Source organism: Gouania willdenowi, chromosome 10 (assembly GCF_900634775.1).
Source record: "Gouania willdenowi chromosome 10, fGouWil2.1, whole genome shotgun sequence".
NCBI classification, from domain to species: domain Eukaryota; kingdom Metazoa; phylum Chordata; class Actinopteri; order Blenniiformes; family Gobiesocidae; genus Gouania; species Gouania willdenowi.
Window position 1 is genome coordinate 21339399 of NC_041053.1, and position 19233 is coordinate 21358631.

Here is a 19233-nt window from a genome sequence, read left to right on the forward strand (position 1 = left end):
GAGGCCGTTTGCATAAAAGAAAACCCTGGGAGAAGTAACTAATGCAAGATAAACATATTCTCGGAGGAAATGCAGCATCCTCAGAGGGCTCTGCAAACTTTAGATGAGCTGCAACAGCAGGCGCGAGAAGTGTTATTAGAGTCCAGCAACCGCATCAAAGTTAAGCAATTTGTATTCAGGGTGTGACTTGTTACACTTCAATGACAAAGGGTGCCCCTAAAGCCTTAACTTTTATCCCTGCATAGACAGAAGCTCTCTTGGTATGCTGGGAACATGACGATGTTATAACAGGCAGGTGTTTAAAGATGGCGTTTATATACACAGGCAGTGGAGCGTACGCGGGAAAGGCTGTAATGAAAGTCAAACAACAGAAGAATTTAAAACAGACTGTGGACCAAAGGGTGATGGACAAAGGTCTTGAAATGCTGCGTAACACAGGATCAATACACATTAAGTGGGTGCTTAGAAATGAGAGGTCAATTTCTTTGACTTTGGTCTTTAATCACTTATCTCTTCTTCAACATTTTAATGATGTTGTCAGAGAACCTTGACCAAAAAAACCTCCTCATGATAGATTTGCTAGGGAAATACAAAAGTGTAACTCATGAGATGTATTTACTTAGTTCGAAGACACACACTGTACCCCAGTGTTTTTCAACCTTTGGGTCGCTATCCCATGTGGGGGTCTCCTGAAATGTCTAGTAATTGGTAAACATGGATTAAAATTCTATTTACATTTTTTGGGGAATTATTATTATTTTTTAAACACACATCACACACAATAAATATCAAATAACTGTTCCCTATAAAATAAAATGCAGTATAAAAATATCTGAGGTGGCACACTTACCACTTTGTGCACCAATCCTGGCAACTCCGTATTTGTAACACACTTTAATAAACATGATAACTAATTCTAGAAGAAAAAGAAGAAAAAAAATGTCTCTGGGGTCGCCGGACATTTGTGATATCAAAATGGGGTCACGACCCGAAAAAGGTTGGGAACATCTGCTGTACCCTGTTTTTTTTAGTGCCATTGGTAGCAGCATCACTGCATTCACTAGCAAGTATGGATGCTAATGAATCTAATTCAGGTAAAAGAAAAAACATCCTAAAACTAAACTCTTTTTTCTCTATTTTAAGTTAAACAAATTTAAAAAATGGAAAAAAGGCATTTAAAGGTAGTCACTCCTTCACTTTGATCGCTTGGTCTTTCTCTCCTCCGAAAAGTAAAAGTGACCAATAAACTGAGGTTTTAACCAAACAAGATGTTTATGACTGAGCTTGTCCTTAACCTTAATAACAGACTGCACAGTTTTATTTAAATACACTTGAGACATGGCTGGCTCAAATAACTTTATCTATTAAATTTACCTCCTGATATCAGATGAAACTCAGGTTTTTTTTTCTTTGTAAGAGATGGAGAAAAACATTTTTCACTGCTGCCTTGAACTTTTTTATTCAATTTATTCTGAGATACTGTATGTCTTTTTTCCCAAAAATATTATTAGAACGCATTCTCCTCAACCTTTCATCTTTTACCTGTCGTTGATCCTACCTGAGAAAGGGAATGTTTTTATCATGTAAATCTATTGAGTTTTGAAATGTCACTTTCCCATTTCAAGTTGTTGCTTTTATTCAAATCTAATATAATTAAATTACTATTATCTAGGCCCTCCTCAAAAGCATTACTTTTCTATTTTTTTGTGTTTCTGACATTATGGGTTGACATCAAATGCATTCACACCATTACTAAATTTCATAATATTTAAATTAGAAAGTGAAGATTCACTCAGTTACATTTTTTTTAAATAATCCCAACACATATGAAGTCTAATACAAAAAGCATTTTAAGCATTTTTTACTTTATTTTTATGTTTATTATTCCCTATAAGCCTTTACAGGTACTCTTTCTTTCTTTGGCTGCTGACTGTGTGTGTAGTTGCTGCACATGGTGCTCAAAGCTGTAAAAAGTAACAGCTACTGTATCTAAACCTGCTAACTGAAAATATGCTTTTTTATTGATTCCATTTCATCAAAACACAAGTTCACATAGATTTTCTTTGGATTTTGACCAGAAATGATGAAATGTGCCTTTAGAAAGAGTCCATATGCTGTAAACAGAAGCGAACATCAATCTGTAATCACAATATTCTCTCCTGTTTCCCTGACCCTTTTCTTCTTCTTTTCCTCTATTGTCTGCGGTCAGCTGGTCTGAAAACCAGCACTGAGCTTCTCATTATGGCTGTTGCGAAACCGCTGTAAATTTCTAATGGATTTTCAGTTTGAACACCTACACAGATGATGCAACGGTGTCGCTTAGGTAGGAGGCTTGGCTCCGGTCGGCTATTTAAAGACTCAAACACAGCAACATTCTGGTTGCTACTGTGTCATTTTAAAAGGTTTTTTTTTTTTTTTTCCCCTCCAGCTATAGCCAAACAAGAACTGATGTCACTTAACCCTCCTGTTTCTTTAGTCCAGTAAGAATCCAGCCATGTGTCCTTATAGGGTCATTTAACAGTGTGGAGGAGGGCTATGTATATTAAACTGTCTAATTGCTCAACTGTTCATAGCTGATGGTCTGCTTTCATAATACTCTAATTGAATTTTAAATTACCACTGTGATTGTGAGAGTGACTGATTAGTTTCTAAGGGAGATGGGGGAGGTTAGTGTGCTGTGTTTGGATCAAACTTTGTGTGTGTAGGCCTACATGTGTGTGTAAGAGAGAGAGAGAGAGAGAGCAGTCAATAATCCAATATCCAATAATCAATGTCCTTCATTATCTCTCACTGGTGTCTTTACTAGTGGCAGAATGAGGCTGTTTAAGGTTTTGGTTGCACTTGGTTCCTGCTCTGATATTGATGAATTGACTTCATAAAACACTGAGGCAGCAACACTGCCATCAGTAATCAATGGTCCCAACGCAAACCTCACTCTTCATTCAAAGAAGCGTCTGCAGCTTTTTTCACGCTGAAGCAGTTCAACCCTACAGTATGTGCTACTGGGAGCGATGTCCTACCCAAACCGTTTTATGATGTCTGACGCGTGCAAGCGCGATAGATACGTCACATTTGACTTTGAATCCTGCCCTCTGCATTAGTTGCATTTGCATTATAATAGAATTACAGCCTCCTTTGGATGTTTTCATTTGAGCCAGGGACATTTATCATACAGAGTTTTTTTAAACTGTGTGTACACTGCTGTCTCGTTTCATTCTTACCCTTGGCCTAATGCACTCTGACAGATGCCTTCATACAAATTATCTATGATTACATAAAGCCAGTGAAGCATTTTCATTAGGTCAAGGTTAACACTTTAGTTTATTAATAGAAACACATTAGAGAGGAATACACACTGGCTCTGGATAATATATGCTTGTATACAAATGTGTGGCAGAAATGTGCCTCGATTGTCAACATGTTTAGGATACTTCCCATGTTGAAATATAAAATCATTGTATTGTCGACGGCAGTGTTTCTCAAATGGTGGTACGTGTACTCCTAGGGGTATGCAAGGATACTACATTGAAAGAGAGAGAAATGAAAACTTGCAAAAATTTGGTTTTCTAATCTTTATTTCTAGTTAAAAAAAAAAATATTATCACAATAATGATGATCTTGATTAGAATATAAACTGAAAATACAAGGGAAGGGTTTAAATCTTGGTCCCACACCAGGTGGCAGATGACTTATATAAATGATCAAAACTATAGAAATAACTCAGGAGGCACTCAATTTTGTTCCATTATACGTATTTACAAAATGAGACTCTTAAAAATGTGTGTTGTCATTCATTCATTCCATCCATTTCCTGACCCGCTTGTTCCTGTTTTCAGGGTCAGGGGGGGTCTGCTGGTGCCAAACTCCAGCTCTCAATGGGCGTTAGGAGAAGGGACACCATGCACAGGGTGCCGGTCCATCGCAATCATCCATTCCATAGTTGTTTTTTCATAGTATTCTGATCAAAATGTTATCAAAAATAAGAGAAAGGGGGCACTTGAGACAAAAAAGTTTGAGAACCACTGGTCTATGGTATTTTTTCTTTTGACAGTGATATAAATGAGACGTGATTATATTCCTCTGTCATTATCAATAAAGACATCAATAAAACAATGCCTGTTGTTCTGGAGACACTAAAAGTTTAAACAGCTCCCTTGGTAAGAAGTGAAAGTTACCAAAATCAATTTTGTGGCAGTCATTAAATTTCACATCCATGTCAGACGTAAATACTTACAATGATAACACACACATGGGTTAATGCACTCTCAGCTGTGCTGATTAGCCTTTATTGAGTCAGTTATAGATAAGGGTAAAATATATATTTGATACAAAAAAAAATCAGATTTTTGTAGATTTTTACCTGTGCAAACGTATTTGCATGGTTTTGATTATGTTGCGTTTGAGTGTCCTGGGTCCCTGTAGCTTCAGCATCATCTTTGAAGGAGTGGCGGTTTTTCTATTCCAAAGCCCACTTGTTAACATGTGCCAAATTAACCATCTGAATAATTTGCTGTGGCGACCTTGGAAGGGAACAGAAAAAGGAATTCTCAATCGTGATGGAGGGCGAACCATCAGACGATGCTGAAGCTTCCCAGGGACCCATGACTTGAATTCAAAGCACCATCACTCACGCCATAGGACTTCAACCAATATTATATACTAGAGGTGTTGGAAAAAAAAAAATAATTGATTCACCAATATATGGTGAATTACGTCGCGCAATTCTCAGATCGATTCAAAATGCATCCATATCGTTCTTTTCCACTGCAGGAGACATTGTAACTGCACAAAGAAGTGCACTGAAACCTGGGCATGTTGACCAGCTTGTGTTTAAAAAAAAATCTAAAAAGAAAGTACTATCTTTCTGCATTTATTTTGTTGTTCTAGGCATATACCTCACATTTATTGCACTAAAGTCAAAGTTGGTTTAAAAGCCACAGGCAGATTGTATGTTATTTTTTTATTTTAAGTTGGTGACACATGGCATGTTAAAGCCAATGTTTTGAGTGTAAAATATGCTAATAAAATATATTTCGTGGATAATGTTCTCATGAAGGTGTACACATTTACAGATTAGTTGTTTAAGTCATATATATTAAAAAAAAAAAAATACGTTGCAACAATCGCCTTATATTTCAATATCGGGATATATTGTATTGTATCGTATTGTGACTTATGTATTGGGATACGAATCGTATCACCAGATGCCAGGCAATACACACCCCTACTGTATACTCAATAAAAAAGTACTGGTTATCAAAATATAATACGTTTTATTTTAGTATGTCATGTATTGGCATATTTTGATGACAAGTACTTTTTATTGGGTATATTATATTGGAGTAAAAATCACCGTTAGTGAATGGTGTTACTGATTTTAGCGATAGTGTTCTATGGCTAAGATTATAAGCTGTTTGCTCAAAATGTATTGCAATATAGTTAAACAAGTAAAGTTACTTCAAGTTAAAAGCTTTATTTGAGTTTGTACAATGCAAAATAGTTCTCAGATTATATAAAATACTGTGCGTTGATATTGTGTTGCCTGAAAACTTTTAAACATAGTTTGCTTGAACGATGAACCCCTCAATAATGTCTTACTAGGAATCTAATTGGTAGAATGAAGTGGTGAGCTTCTCCTGTAAATGTTGTTTTATCAGCTAATGTTTTTTATTGTTACACTGTAGTTTAACATGGAGCTTCTTTATCACTCCAAACGTATTTCCCCTAAGCTACATTTTTTTCTTAAGTGTACACTCTGCCACTCATAAATACTTGGACTAGGATCATGCAGAACGTGTGAAATGCCTACGCCAAAATAAATCCAGCAGCATTGAATAATTTAATTGATGCTTATTATAGATAGTGCCCGACTCCCCCAGATTTCTGCAGTCTCGCTAAGTCTGACTCCAGGCACTGGGAAAATGCTTTTCTTTGTCCCTTTATGAAGGGTTCTGCACTTCTGCTGCTGCTTCTTGTCTTTTTTTTTTTTTTTTTTTTTTTTTTTATGCTGCCTTAGAGTCGCAGTGAGACACTCAGTAATAATTGTTCAAATCAATGACCATAAACCAAACTGCAGTTACTATGTCAATAAATTAAGATAACAACTTATTTCAAACTAATCTATAACATGTTGTTTACTAGGACAAATTTGAATTCTTAAGGGCGTAAACCAACTTTCACTATTGTCATCAAAGTATAACTTTCCCTTTATCGAGTTAGGCACATCAATGTGTTATTAAATTATCAAATTATATAGGGAGTGGGGAGATACGCTATAAGAACAGAGTGCTTCTGAAAGATTGAAATCTTTGAAGTTTTAAATAAGGAAGGAGTTCAATGACATTGCCAAGCTGGAGGAAACTGTTTTAGTGTCGACCATCAATGTAGAAACAGAATTATTGCTAAACTAAGGATCACTAGCAAAATTTCGTATTTAACTAGGTTTATTAAAATAATACAGCACCATCTGCTGGCAAATCCTCAATCTTATGAAATACAATAAATCGCAATTAACGGTGAGGTAATCATGGGAAATAATGAAATTAACCTATAGTCTAGACCAGTGATTCTCAACTGGTGGGTCGGGACCCAAAAGTGGGTCAGTGACCTGTACTGGGTGGGTCGAGGACAGCTGGTCAAAATTAAATAAATAGGATTTGTCTTTTATTTTGAAAGAAACTTTTCTTTTGATAGGCATGCTGTGAAATGCATGTTGCACAAGAAAATATATAGATTCATGTTTTAAAAAAGATTATATACGTGTGTTTTCAACAGCTATTTTTGAAAAACTAAATTTGGTTGGGTGAATTCTAAAATAAAAAAAAGTGGGTCGCGATTCAATGACTGTGGGTCCCAGGGTGAGACCAGTTGAGAACCACTGGTCTAGACATAGGCAACTGACGGCCCGGGCACCACATTTGGCCCTCGGCCTAATTTAATGCGGCCCCCAAAGTAAATCTATAAAATGACAAAAATACACAAAACAAGAGCAAGATTACATTAAAAAAAAAACACAAAAGATGAGAAAAGTACAGAAAATACTCAGAAAACACACAAAACTACTTCAAAAATGAACAAAACGACAACAGTGATACACAAAATTACTCAGAAAAATATACAAAATTACAGAAAATGACAACGAAAGTACACCAAAAGACAAGAAAAATAACTCGCACTAACAAAAAAGCAAAATTACAACAGAAATACACAAAAAGTACTCGGAAAAACGCAAAATGAAAGCACAAATACACAATATGAATAAAAAATAAACATGTATTTTACAGGAAAAATACACAAAAAGACAACAGAAATGCACAAAATGCCTCACGGCGAGCAAGACAACAACAAAAATACACAAAATGAGAGAAAAACACAAAATTACTATAAAAAGTTATTTGCTGCATTATAACTCAGATCACTCATTATTCTAAATGCTGACATGAATGTTGATCATGTGGCCCTCCGATCAAATAAACACATTTGTGTTGCCCCGCTGTGATAAAAGTTGCCTACCTCTGCTCTCATACTTACACTTTTATAACTCAAAATATTTGGAAGGAATATTTAAATCATGGATTTTGTAAATTCTTGTACTTCATGATCTTAACAAATTCTAACTTTTTTGTTTCCTCGAAGTATTTAAAGACATCACTTTCTTTTGTTTTTGCAAAGATGTCTATAGATACTTCACATCGCCAATTTTAAATATTCTGATCATTAAGCACAAAAATCCTACAAAATCTATCAGAAATAAATCTTGGTCTCTTCCTAAAATGCTTCTCTTCTCCTTTTCTTCTCTGCGCAGCGTTCCAAAATAGCAGTGTATGAGAAGATGTGGTCGTACATGAAATCTGCCGAGCCATCAGTGTTTGTTAAGACCACCCCTGATGGCGTAGCCAGGGTTCGAAAGTCAAAGGGCAAGTTTGCCTTTCTCCTCGAGTCCACCATGAACGAGTACATCGAGCAGCGGAAGCCATGCGACACCATGAAAGTGGGAGGGAACCTCGACTCCAAAGGCTACGGTGTGGCGACACCCAAAGGATCCGCATTAAGGTGGGTGGAATAATATAACAATATCCCCCCATGTTGTTATAGTATTCCACCTACCCTGATGTCCCCCTGTTTTCATTCTCTTCTCTTCCTCTCCTTGTTTTGTAATGGACACAGAGGTAACGGTGGTACGGTTTGCATTCATTGAATACTTAGGCTAATTAAAGATCAACAATGTTTTCTTGATATCCTAGTATGAAGTGTTTGTTTTTGTTGGTAAGTTTTGACAGTAGAGGATTTCAAGTCTAATACTAAGGCTAAAGCTAACAGTCATTTCATATTTATGTCTCTCTCACTGTTGCTTCTCTCTTTCCTTTGATCTCTCCTTCTGCCCTGTGTGCTGTCCTACCTGACTGTTGTCTTGTCACTTTTAATTTAACAGTTCAATGGTTTTTCAATTTAGCCTTTAAAAGCTACGCTGTCACTTGTGACGAATGCTAATTGCATGATGTTTGTTGTTGTTACTACTCTTCTCAATGACAAGTGTCCCCATCCCGCACACTTCAGTTCTAAACTACGTAACCCTTCTTGCCACCTTTTTTTACCAAGATTTAACTCTTTTTCTGCCTGATATGAGCCTTTCTTATCTCTCCATATTCCTTAAATTCTTCTAAATCCTTCCCTAGTCTATTCTGATCAACAGATTATGTGCATAAGCCCCCATTCTGACAGTGGTAGTCTTACTACCAATATCTATTTTAGTATATGCTTGATTCAATAATTCTTTTGCATTAGATTTCTCACGGACCTGTGCATTTTCTTACAAGTTATGTTTTATCGTTTCAAGAAATGCTGTTAACCTGGCAGTTTTAAAACTGAATGAGCAAGGCCTCTTGGACAAATTGAAAAACAAATGGTGGTACGACAAGGGAGAGTGCGGCAGCGGGGGAGGTGACTCCAAGGTCAGCCTCGATGTCACCACAATCGGGTACCATAGTGCAGAGTAATCGGCAAGGCTGTTACACCAACCCAACCATAACCAAACCAACTGTTTATGCCCACAATTAGAAAACTGTGCTGCCACTGCTGGCCAAAGGCAGAAAAAACTAATTTACCGACCATGTGACCAGAAGGTTTGACAACTTTTATCAAACTTAAAGGAGCGTTTGCTTGATCAACAGAAACATGCATTCATTCAGTCCTTAAACACAAACCTTTATTTACAGATTAAGCACTTAGACTGCTTGATAGATAGATTTCAGTGGTGTTCACTGCTGCCCTACACTTGTGAAGGGTTGAGCTTCATCTATTCACCATTGCACATGTGTAGAGCAGATCAGTCATTTGGCTTTGTCAAATTTGTCAATGCATCTTTACAAATATGAGTAAAACCAGTTGACATTGCACAGCTGTGAAAATATAATAAAATAATATATTGATAAAAACCTGACTTTCGTTATGAAGGTGAAGTTTGCTAATTCTGTAAAATATCAGTTTGCTCCACAACTGCTTGACATCCATGACATTGGCCCACAACCAATAAGCTTAACTGCTGGTTCTGCTTTATGGGTAAAAAAACCAACTAAATGGCTGCTCAGCTGAGGCCAACAGGAAGGCAAGGGGAACAGCGGCGTCTTGAGGGGACTAAGCATCACAGGACTACGTGAGAATTCTAATTATTCAATCTACTGCTGATTACTTTTCAATGGGGAAGATGATTGTATAAGGGCAAAAGACCTAGAACAGTTTCGTACTGCTGTAGATGAATAACTAATATTCATGTTGCATTTTTTATTAGCCCAAAGCTGAGAAATGTCCCTTTTTTTTAGTACCTCCAGGGTTATTCACATCATAGTGCACTTTGTAAGGACAGGTCATCACTATCGCTCACTCTTCTTCGGTACCTGATTTTTCCTCTGCAGGGTTGCAGTGGGCTGCTGCTGCTGCTGCATATCAAGGTGGGATACACCCTGGACAGGACGCTATAGGCTGTGTCAGGGTTAACACATATTGACAAACACAAAAGCACTGAGTTACTTTTGGTTAATTCAACGTGTTAATTTTTTAACTATGGCAGAAAGACGATGTACCCAGTGGAAACACACGCAAGCATGGGAGAAACAGGCAAATTCATCATGTTATTATGACGTTATTTTTGCAGCAGACCCTAGTTTGAAGAGGCTGCTCGATACAATCTGAGGACGGATTGTGCTACATGCAGTCAGACCCTGTCACAGCTCTTTAAATCCCAGTCGTGACCCTTTTCGACTCACAAATCTCTTCATCTTCTTTCTGTTTAAATGATGAGTTTTTTTGTTCCATTAAGGGCAGCAAATGACGCAAAGTGTGAAACCCCACCCAGCTGTGTCAGCCTAGCGTAATGCTGCGTAGAGTATGATCCATTAGGCATTGTGCTATTTCCACAGAATTCCATAAAGGGCAGCAGCATTATGTTTCTCAGTATTTAATGATAAATGATGCTGTCTGTGCACATGGTCTGATGGAGGTTACAGACACTGCGATGGTCTCGTGCACTGCAGATTGTGTCATTACACACTTAGTCGTTTGTCAGCGATTAGTTTAAACAGAATATAATGACCAGTTAACCCCATTAAAGTGAATGTTTGAAGGACATATTTGTGTAACTATGGAATCTGTAACCCTAAACACAACTACATGTAGGATTCTTTCACTTACATTCAATTTGTAGTGAATATTGAATATTATGCATTTGGACATGGACAGCTGGTCAGTTCCTTTACCTAGCAGCCAAACTTTAGCATTCCCACTTTTGGCCATGATTTGGCCAATTAGCAATTACATGCAAACGGTTAGCTGACAGATACAAAGGATTATAAACAACATATTAATAAAGTTCCCCAAGTCAGAACAGAAGAGTAAACAGAAGTATTACTAAGGTCAGCAAGAAGAACATCAAAGACCTGAAAATAATCATAGAAGTGATGAACCAATGGTTATACATTGGATAATCACAATTTATCTGTGATAATCATTTGCAGCAATTGTATATTTGTTATTTTACAGTTGCAATGTTTTTTAGACATTTTCCCCTGAAATTGGAGTATGGGGTGCAATTGTGGGGCTTTAAGTGACCTCTAAACATGAGATAGAACATTTTTAAACTTGCTATTATATCATGGACCATGCTAATGCTATTATTGTTAATCATTTTGTCATTGTCATTTTCGGGTTTTTTTTTTTTTTTTTTTTTGTTTTTTTTTGAAAATCCACATACTTTATGTATATCCTTGTTGTGGTGCAATACTTATCTTACTTATTATTACTGCCAGTATTTCTGGCTCCAATCTCACCATGTTGAATTTGCATGTTCTCCCTGAGCATGCATTGGTTTACTTTTGGTACTTCCTGAGGTTTCTCCTGCAATCCACAAACATGTATGTTATATTTTTTATAGATGATGTTGAATTTCTTCAGTTTTCTGCAGAAGGGGATGTATGCGAGTAATCACCCATCTCTGTGTGTTTGCCCTTTAACAGACTGTCATACTGTCCAGTGTGTACGCCACCCTTTATCCTGTGTTAACAGGGATAGACTCCAGAACTCTGCACATGCTCCAACACGATCTCACGGGAGATCGTGAAACTGTCATGTTAATTAATCACTTGTTTCATGTGCGCCAACACGATTTCCTCATTTTTTTCATACTGCTTGGCACGAAAATATGATTCAGATGGATAAAATCTATTACATCTGAGCCTTTTTTGTGTCAGTATAGCCCTTTCAATTTTTTTAAAATGGTGGAGTGGGAATTTTAATAATTGTCAACTACTGTGTAGAACTGTATGTAGATCTGTAATGCGGTTCCCCGCGTTTATGTTAAATTATATTTGACATTTTTTATATATTTTTCAATTACAATTACAAAGTAAATTATCTTAACTCAGTTACGCAATTATAATTGACTCCAACCCTGCCTCTAACTAAACACAGCAAAAAAGTGACATCTTAATACGATAAATCATCTTTAATATATGCAGATATTTTGCTAAAGAGTGTTAAAAAAAAGCATTTAAAAGTAGTCATTGGTCATTGGTGTATTAGCATTCACAGGGGCTTTCTGTCAATGTGTCACTCAATGTTTTCCATCTCCAGTTTAAAAACTCATTGTAGCTATAAAAAAAAATCGTCCCTGGAGAGCTGTATTCTAAAACATGGATCATTTAGTCCAGACCTGCATCCAAAAGGCTCACACACCTGCATTCAGACGAAAACCATTGTTTCCTGCCCTGGGCACGGCACAGAGCTGTGCCTAGATTGAGTTTCAGACACAGAGCATGTTACAGGGTAATTGTGTTGTTAATCAATGTCCCTCCAAGCCAAGACAACGGTCTCCTCTTCACAGTTCGCTTCCCCAGATTGACTTTGAGGGATATACAGTAGTGTAATCTTCTCTCAGTGCATTATGCATTGCATGAATCCCCTTGGGGGAAATTGTTCAAATGAAGTAGGCAGGTCACTCTTTTATCAATGCACAGTTTTTCTTTCCTTCCAATTTGCTTTTCACTCCCACCAGGAGACTGGCCCTCACTCACCACAAATGATCCACCATTATATTACCTTCATCCTCTTTTAGATTAGCCTTTGTCCCCCAAAGGTTCGACTAGTCCAACCGAATAACAGGCAAATTCATGATTTTATAAAATATTACATGTCACTGTCTTTTGTAGAGATCTCAAATATATGTGGAAATCAAAACAGAATTGGAAGCGAGAGGAGGAAAATAGTAGCTGAGTTATTTCGCTGGTATTTGCATGTGGAGTCTTCCAGCTCTGCACTGTTTAAAATTGATCTGATACAAATCCGACATGATTGGAAGATAAGCTTTTCTTCCCGTTGTGTTACGATACCACACAGGAAATAATTAAGGTTTTAATTCTCTGGCTTGGCCACTTCAAAAGAAAATTGGTTCTAACACCCAGAGGCGTTTCCAGGTAGACTTTGCAATTGCATAGCGGCCCCAGAGCTGAGTCCTTGGCCTTGCCTGTCAATCGTTCCTAATATACCAGTCCGTTGATGTCACAAATTGCGTGACTACACCTTAAAAATACTAGCCACAGCTTCTATTTTTAAGCATATTAGTGATGAAGACAGGTTGATTTTATCCAATCTCCCCATGTAGCTACAGTATGCAAACAAGGGTAGCCCAAATAGCATCTTGCAATGGTGAACCCACAAACCTAGAAACAGCTTTCCTATCACCCTCTGAATTAATTGTTATCTTTAAATTGACTAAAGTTTTACTAGGCATCACAGCTATTGTTTTTTTTTTGTTTTTTTTAATTAAATGTTCTGTTTTTGAAGACAAAGCTCCTGTTGGAACTAATTTGTTAAATGTTTTGTTTCAAGCCTCTGGTACCACATACCCCCTCAGCTAACGGCCCTGGTCATGTATGATATTCAAAGACTTGCAGAATGTACTCTCAGTGCCTGCTTGGTCAATGTGTTAACAGCGTCTGCCGATTACTCAAAGCGATATGGGTAGGTCCTGGCTTTAGACTAGGGGTTCTAAAGGTAAAGGTAGAATGCCTGCTCTTTGTGATGTTGACACAGCCAGGTGTCCTGCTTTATCGCTTTGTAAAGTATGTAGTAGTTTAAAAGTTGAATAACATAAAATAACATAATATAATGTTATTTATGTTATTTCCCACGTGAAGAACTCCTGTAAACCTTGCAGTATTGAAACTCAGTGAACAAGGCATCTTAGACAAGCTGAAAAACAAATGGTGGTACGATAAGGGTGAATGTGGAACCAAGGACTCTGGAAGTAAGGTCAGTCGCTGCAGGTCTTTTGTACTGATTCCAAAATTGCATTTTGACGTACTGTTCATATGCAAGACCAGATTTCTCTAACATCTATAGTATGCATTCTGTTCATTTCCAACATTTTTTTTTTTTCTTTTTCCTCTTGTAATATCTTAATAGTTAGTTTTTCTGCCACAAACTGTTACACAGTTCATGTGTGGCTGTAACTGAAGGCACTGCATCCCCACTAGTCTTTTTTTCTTTCATTTGTTCCATTCAATTGAGAAATCGTTTGATGCGATGTAACACACAAAACCAGTAATGATAACTTGATGGGGTGACATGATAAAGTGCCTTTTAGGTCAATCATTGCAATTGCCAGTTGTTTATTAATGCTCTTTTTTGCTCATTTCCATTCTTGACATTCATGATACTTGTACCATTATGCTGCTGTTTCTATTTACCAAACTGTTAATGAAAATTTGATTTATTTGTATTACTAGTTTGCAATGAGATGTGTCTATTAGATTCTTTGGCCTCCTGCAGTGTGATGAGCAAGCAAATGTTCTTACTGTGATGATTTATACAAATTCAACCTCTTAAAGCAGCGAGAGCGCCAAAGGGAGTCCTCTAAATCTTTTTACTGCTTTGAGATCATGTCACAGGCTTTGTTTGCACATTGCACGGAGCTGAAAAATGTAATAAACTCAACGTTTAACCCTCTGAGATTCTGTCAAAGCTACGGATCACTGGTTAGTAAAGGCCACATGGCTTCCCTTCTACATGCTCATAGGGTTAAAATGCAAATAGTAAAACTCTAATGAACAAATTTTTAAGTGATATGTTCGGTAGGTAAGCAGCAGCAAAATGGTTTGATATTTAGTGTATTTCTTAATCAAAATTCAGCTATCATTCATCTATATACAGTATATATATGAATTTGACTGTACTGTATGACCATGTTTAAATTAGTTATACGTACATGTCGCTGTGAGGATTTAAAAGACAGGGATTTTTCAGAGCTAATGACCTATGCGATACTGACCAGCTTCCTTACATCGTCACAAGCAGAAGCCATTTTTTGTATATGTACTGTAGCATAGGACAGGGTGAGCTTTACATTCACCAGCTGATAGACATGAGGAAGGGTTTGAAAGTCTAAGGGTCTGTAGAAATTAGACATTACACCACAGGATAGATGTTAGTGTCAATGACATTTTTATTTTTCCTGTTTTTAGCCATGAACTAGTTTCATTAATAGCGTCAGCGTAGAGTAAAATATGATCATTACAGCTCAGTATTTCTAAACAGATTAATACTAAGCTATAGCCTGTAAGTTAGGCTGTATTTGCTGTGTTTCTCTTCCTTCACTGCAAAAACCCTGAACTGTTCTATTCACTTTCCCCCAGGACAAGACAAGTGCTCTCAGCCTAAGCAATGTGGCTGGTGTCTTCTATATTCTGGTTGGAGGGCTGGGGCTGGCCATGATGGTGGCTCTGATAGAGTTCTGTTATAAATCACGACAAGAAACCAAAAGGTTGAAATTAGCCAAGAATGCCCAGAATTTTAAGCCTACTCCCCCGACCAACACCCAAAACTTTGCCACATATAGAGAAGGCTACAACGTGTACGGAACAGAGAGCGTTAAGATCTAGAGGTACGTCGACTGTGCTGTCGGTCCACAGGGTGGGAGAGATGAATCATTTAGCTTCACATCCTGTCAGTGAGACTGAATTATTCATTGCCTGGTTTGGGGATAGCTGCTTTTGACATGGTTTATTGTTGGACACAAATAACTACCAACATCTTTCAGTGCAGCAACCCTAAGACCTGATGTTAAGCTGAATACCTATTGCCTGGCTTTAAAATGTAAAACAGTACATTATAGGTATTGTTTAATGTGTATTTTATATTAATACTATTACATTCTATATTGTTATATTGTAATTTTGCTGAGAATTAATATTTTTTTTACTTAAATTGAGGCTTAAATGTGTCCATTTTATAAAATCAAGTTTTAATTGTCATGTTTACAGCATTCTGTATAGCTATATGTGTGTGTGTGTGTAAAGTAAAAATATAGTAGTAAATTGGTCTCCATCAACTCTAAAAAAAATAATGTAAAGCCTTATGTAATGTAAAGCTTAAATATGTGTGTCCATTTTTGAAAATCTAGCTTTAATTGTCATGTTTACAGCTTTCTTTCTTTATTTTATATATATATATATATATTTATATGTGTGTGTGTATAAAGGTTTATTATTATTATTATTATTTAATATCAAACTTAAGTGCCAAAAATGTCTCTAAAAAAAATAATGTAAAGCCCTAAATGACAAGCAGTAAGTTATAGTAGTTAGAGGAACCATTAATAGGTTTGAATTATATTATATAAGGATTTTGCATTCAAATAAATATTAACCCAAAATTAAACCAGGTTATCTAATAATTCTCAACCAGACATCCTTTCTGCAATGCAGTCCAACAGTATGTTATTTTTCATTAAATAAATTACAGTACGTGTGTGTGTGTGTGTGTGTGTGTGTGTGTGTGTGTGTGTGTGTGTGTGTGTGTGTGTGTGTGTGTGTGTGTGTGTGCAAATGTCAGGAATGTGACAGGAAAACACATCAAAAAGCCATGTCATTTCTATAACAATAAATAAATAAATGTTATTACTGCTTGCACAAGTTATTTAAATACATTTCATTAGTGCGTAAACGTAATGACAGTCCAGCAGGATTTTTATTTCTGTTCCTCACAATTACAATTAGATCAGTTGGGTCAGAATAAAATGATAATTTTTTAAGAATGCATTAAAGTGGGTATGTTTTCACATCTAAACCTGAATCTCTGTTTTTGCCTCTGGTCTTTGTTTTGACACAGGTATAGGGAACCTTTCCACTGTCTTTTACAACTGTGACTAAATATCGACGAAAGACGCAGTACGTTGGGGATTGAGCTTCCAGCCAAATCCTCTGGAATGGGCACAGCATGATAATCTGCAATGATGACACGACTGGACTGGACTTGTCATGAGAAGAACCAACGCTGTTTCCTCCTCTCAGTGCCTTATGGAGCAGAGTCCAATCAATGCAACTCCTTCACAACAAACATATTTGCTTGCTTGAAACTCAAACAAAGCCGAGGACTGTTGCAGTTTGATCGCATATATATACATATACGTGTGTATATGTGTATATATATATATATATGAAGAATAAAGAGAGAGTGAGAGAATCAAAGCCATCATTTGCAACCCTAAGCACATTTTGAAGTGCCAGAAAGATGAGAACAAATCTTACCTGACATTTGTCGAATTGGTTAGCTGTATTTAATAATATCCAATTATACATCATCTTTCTGCTGCCAGATTTTCACTGGTAATGTGTTTTCATTATTTTACTAAGTCACTCAGTGCATTGTAAGACACTGAAAATGAAATATTAGCTTTTGTACTGCGGTAGGTCACTTCCTGTGTCCTTGTACATGTTTTCAACAAGCATAATCGTATTGGAGTCCAACGCCATTCAGCCCAAATCAATGGCGTTTCTTGTTTGTACTCTTAACTTTGGTGCTGCCGCCAATGTCCTCGAAAAGTGTGATGGGACCCATGAAGATTAGATGATGATCTGGCTTTATACGCACTCCAGAACCAGATCATTAGCTGCACTTCCGATACTGCCAAGAGTGTGGTTTTTTTTTTTTTTTTTCCACGAAAGAGTGTGAAAAAAGTATACATGACCCACTGAAGAAACCCTGTGATTTACAATATGTAAAATATCAGCAGTAATTTTAGTCGTCTGTAAATCAAAGCAAAACTAAACCAAAAAGAGAATTCAGTTGTAGAATAGAGGCAGTCCAATGAAAGGATAAAAAAAGTATAATGGCTGTTAAACTAGTATTCCAGCTACCTTACAATTTACTTTAACAATTGCATTTTTTTCAATGAGCTTTGGTTTGCTTAAAATTCCCTTCAACAAGCATTATACTCTTTGAAGAATTTACTAGGTAACTAAAAAAATGTAGGTCGACCTACAAGTTTCAGTTGTGCCATTATTATTCTTTCTTTTAAAAAGAGACTGTGATTCAATAGGATTTAGATACTTATCTATTATCTGAAACAACTGATGGATAGTTTTATAAATGAAAGTCAAGTGAAGACTAAGGAAAAGAATGAGATATACATGTACATTTAGATAAATGAAAAATATTTATATTACACAAAGAAAACTGATTTTTTTTTTTTTTTTTTTTTTCCCCTCCTCATTATCTCCTTTATTTGTTATTTTTAATTCCTGAGAAATTGCATGTGAATCCATTACTGCTTGACGGGCTTGGCTACACTCAAACAGACTTTAGGGAAATGTTATATAAAAAACCAGCCCTGGAAATGTTTTCATGGAAGTCTGTTTCAACATTTTTCTGTTTTGTACATCTCACTTTTGTGCAAGAACAAAAATTACCAGGCATTGTAGTGGGTACAAAAGATGCATGCACGATTTGCTGAACCTCATTAGTGAGGTGCTGTACAGAGATTTTTAATACATTTTGTAAATAAATAAAAAAAAATGTACAGAAAAGCTGCTGTGACTGTGTGGATGCTGCCTCTGGTTTAATTACAGTTTTCCCAAATTAATTAAAAAAAAATAATTTTTTTAATATAATGTACATAATATACAAATAATTCAAGTACAGTGACGGTACAAAATATATATGAATTAATCTGTTGTAGATTGTTGTTGTAGTATAAGTTTTCATTGAAATAGTCCCAAACTTTTGAGACGATCATGAATTTACAACATTAAATGACGTGTCGACACAAATTTTGGTTGTCAACATTAACAATTATATTACTAATCATTCTGGCATTATTGTACATACTACACACGTTGTGGTTGCTGTGAATCTCAAGATGGCCTATATATTTAATTCTATTTTTTCTTTTGCCCCCCCCCCCGGCAGGAATCTCAAACTCCGCTTATGCTACTGTCAGTAGCTTACGGACACCCCTGCAGACAATCCTATAAATGTGTGTGTGTGTGTGTGTGTGCGTTCAATAGTAAGTGCCATCTGTTTCAGGCTCTCTCCAGCCTTTGCCTTCTCTGATGGGGTGTTTCCATTGACAGCTTCATCGGGCATGAGCTCCTCCCCTGTCTCGCCATGATGCTTTGTGACACAATCAATAATGTATAATGATAAATCCACAGCTGCCTCCAAAGCATACTGGGCAAGAATACACATTGGCTTGAGACTCTATAGAAATTTCAGTTTCTCTGCTAATTCACAGTTATCAAGATCTGTTCGCCTGTGATTCATCTGGGAATTGTTTATTCTCATACATTACATATTTCCAGACCTACATGCACAAAAGCATACCCATCCTGTCTTATTTAACTGGTTTATACGTCCGCATTGTTTGGTGAAAGACATTTCTCCATCCAGAGATCCAGCCTGCCGCAG

General features: G+C 36.6%; 1 protein-coding gene across 4 annotated transcripts in view; it reads left to right on the forward strand.

The window, feature by feature from the left end:
* Positions 1 to 18131, forward strand: part of gria3b (glutamate receptor, ionotropic, AMPA 3b) — a 120997-nt gene extending 102866 nt beyond the window's left edge. The window contains exons 13-16 of one of the 4 annotated variants that reach the window (XR_003674965.1): positions 7805 to 8052; positions 8837 to 8951; positions 13686 to 13800; positions 15183 to 15310. Coding sequence is in view for 3 of the 4 variants with exons in the window: in XM_028460146.1 (XP_028315947.1) it covers positions 7805 to 8052; positions 8837 to 8951; positions 15183 to 15428 (609 nt within the window). In the remaining variant the exon portion in view is untranslated. Of the gene's footprint in view, positions 1 to 7804; positions 8053 to 8836; positions 8952 to 13685; positions 13801 to 15182; positions 15431 to 16656 lie in introns of those variants that run through there. The other 3 variants (XM_028460146.1, XM_028460147.1, XM_028460148.1) reach the window with 3 other exon arrangements.
* The last annotated feature ends 1102 nt before the right edge of the window (positions 18132 to 19233 follow it).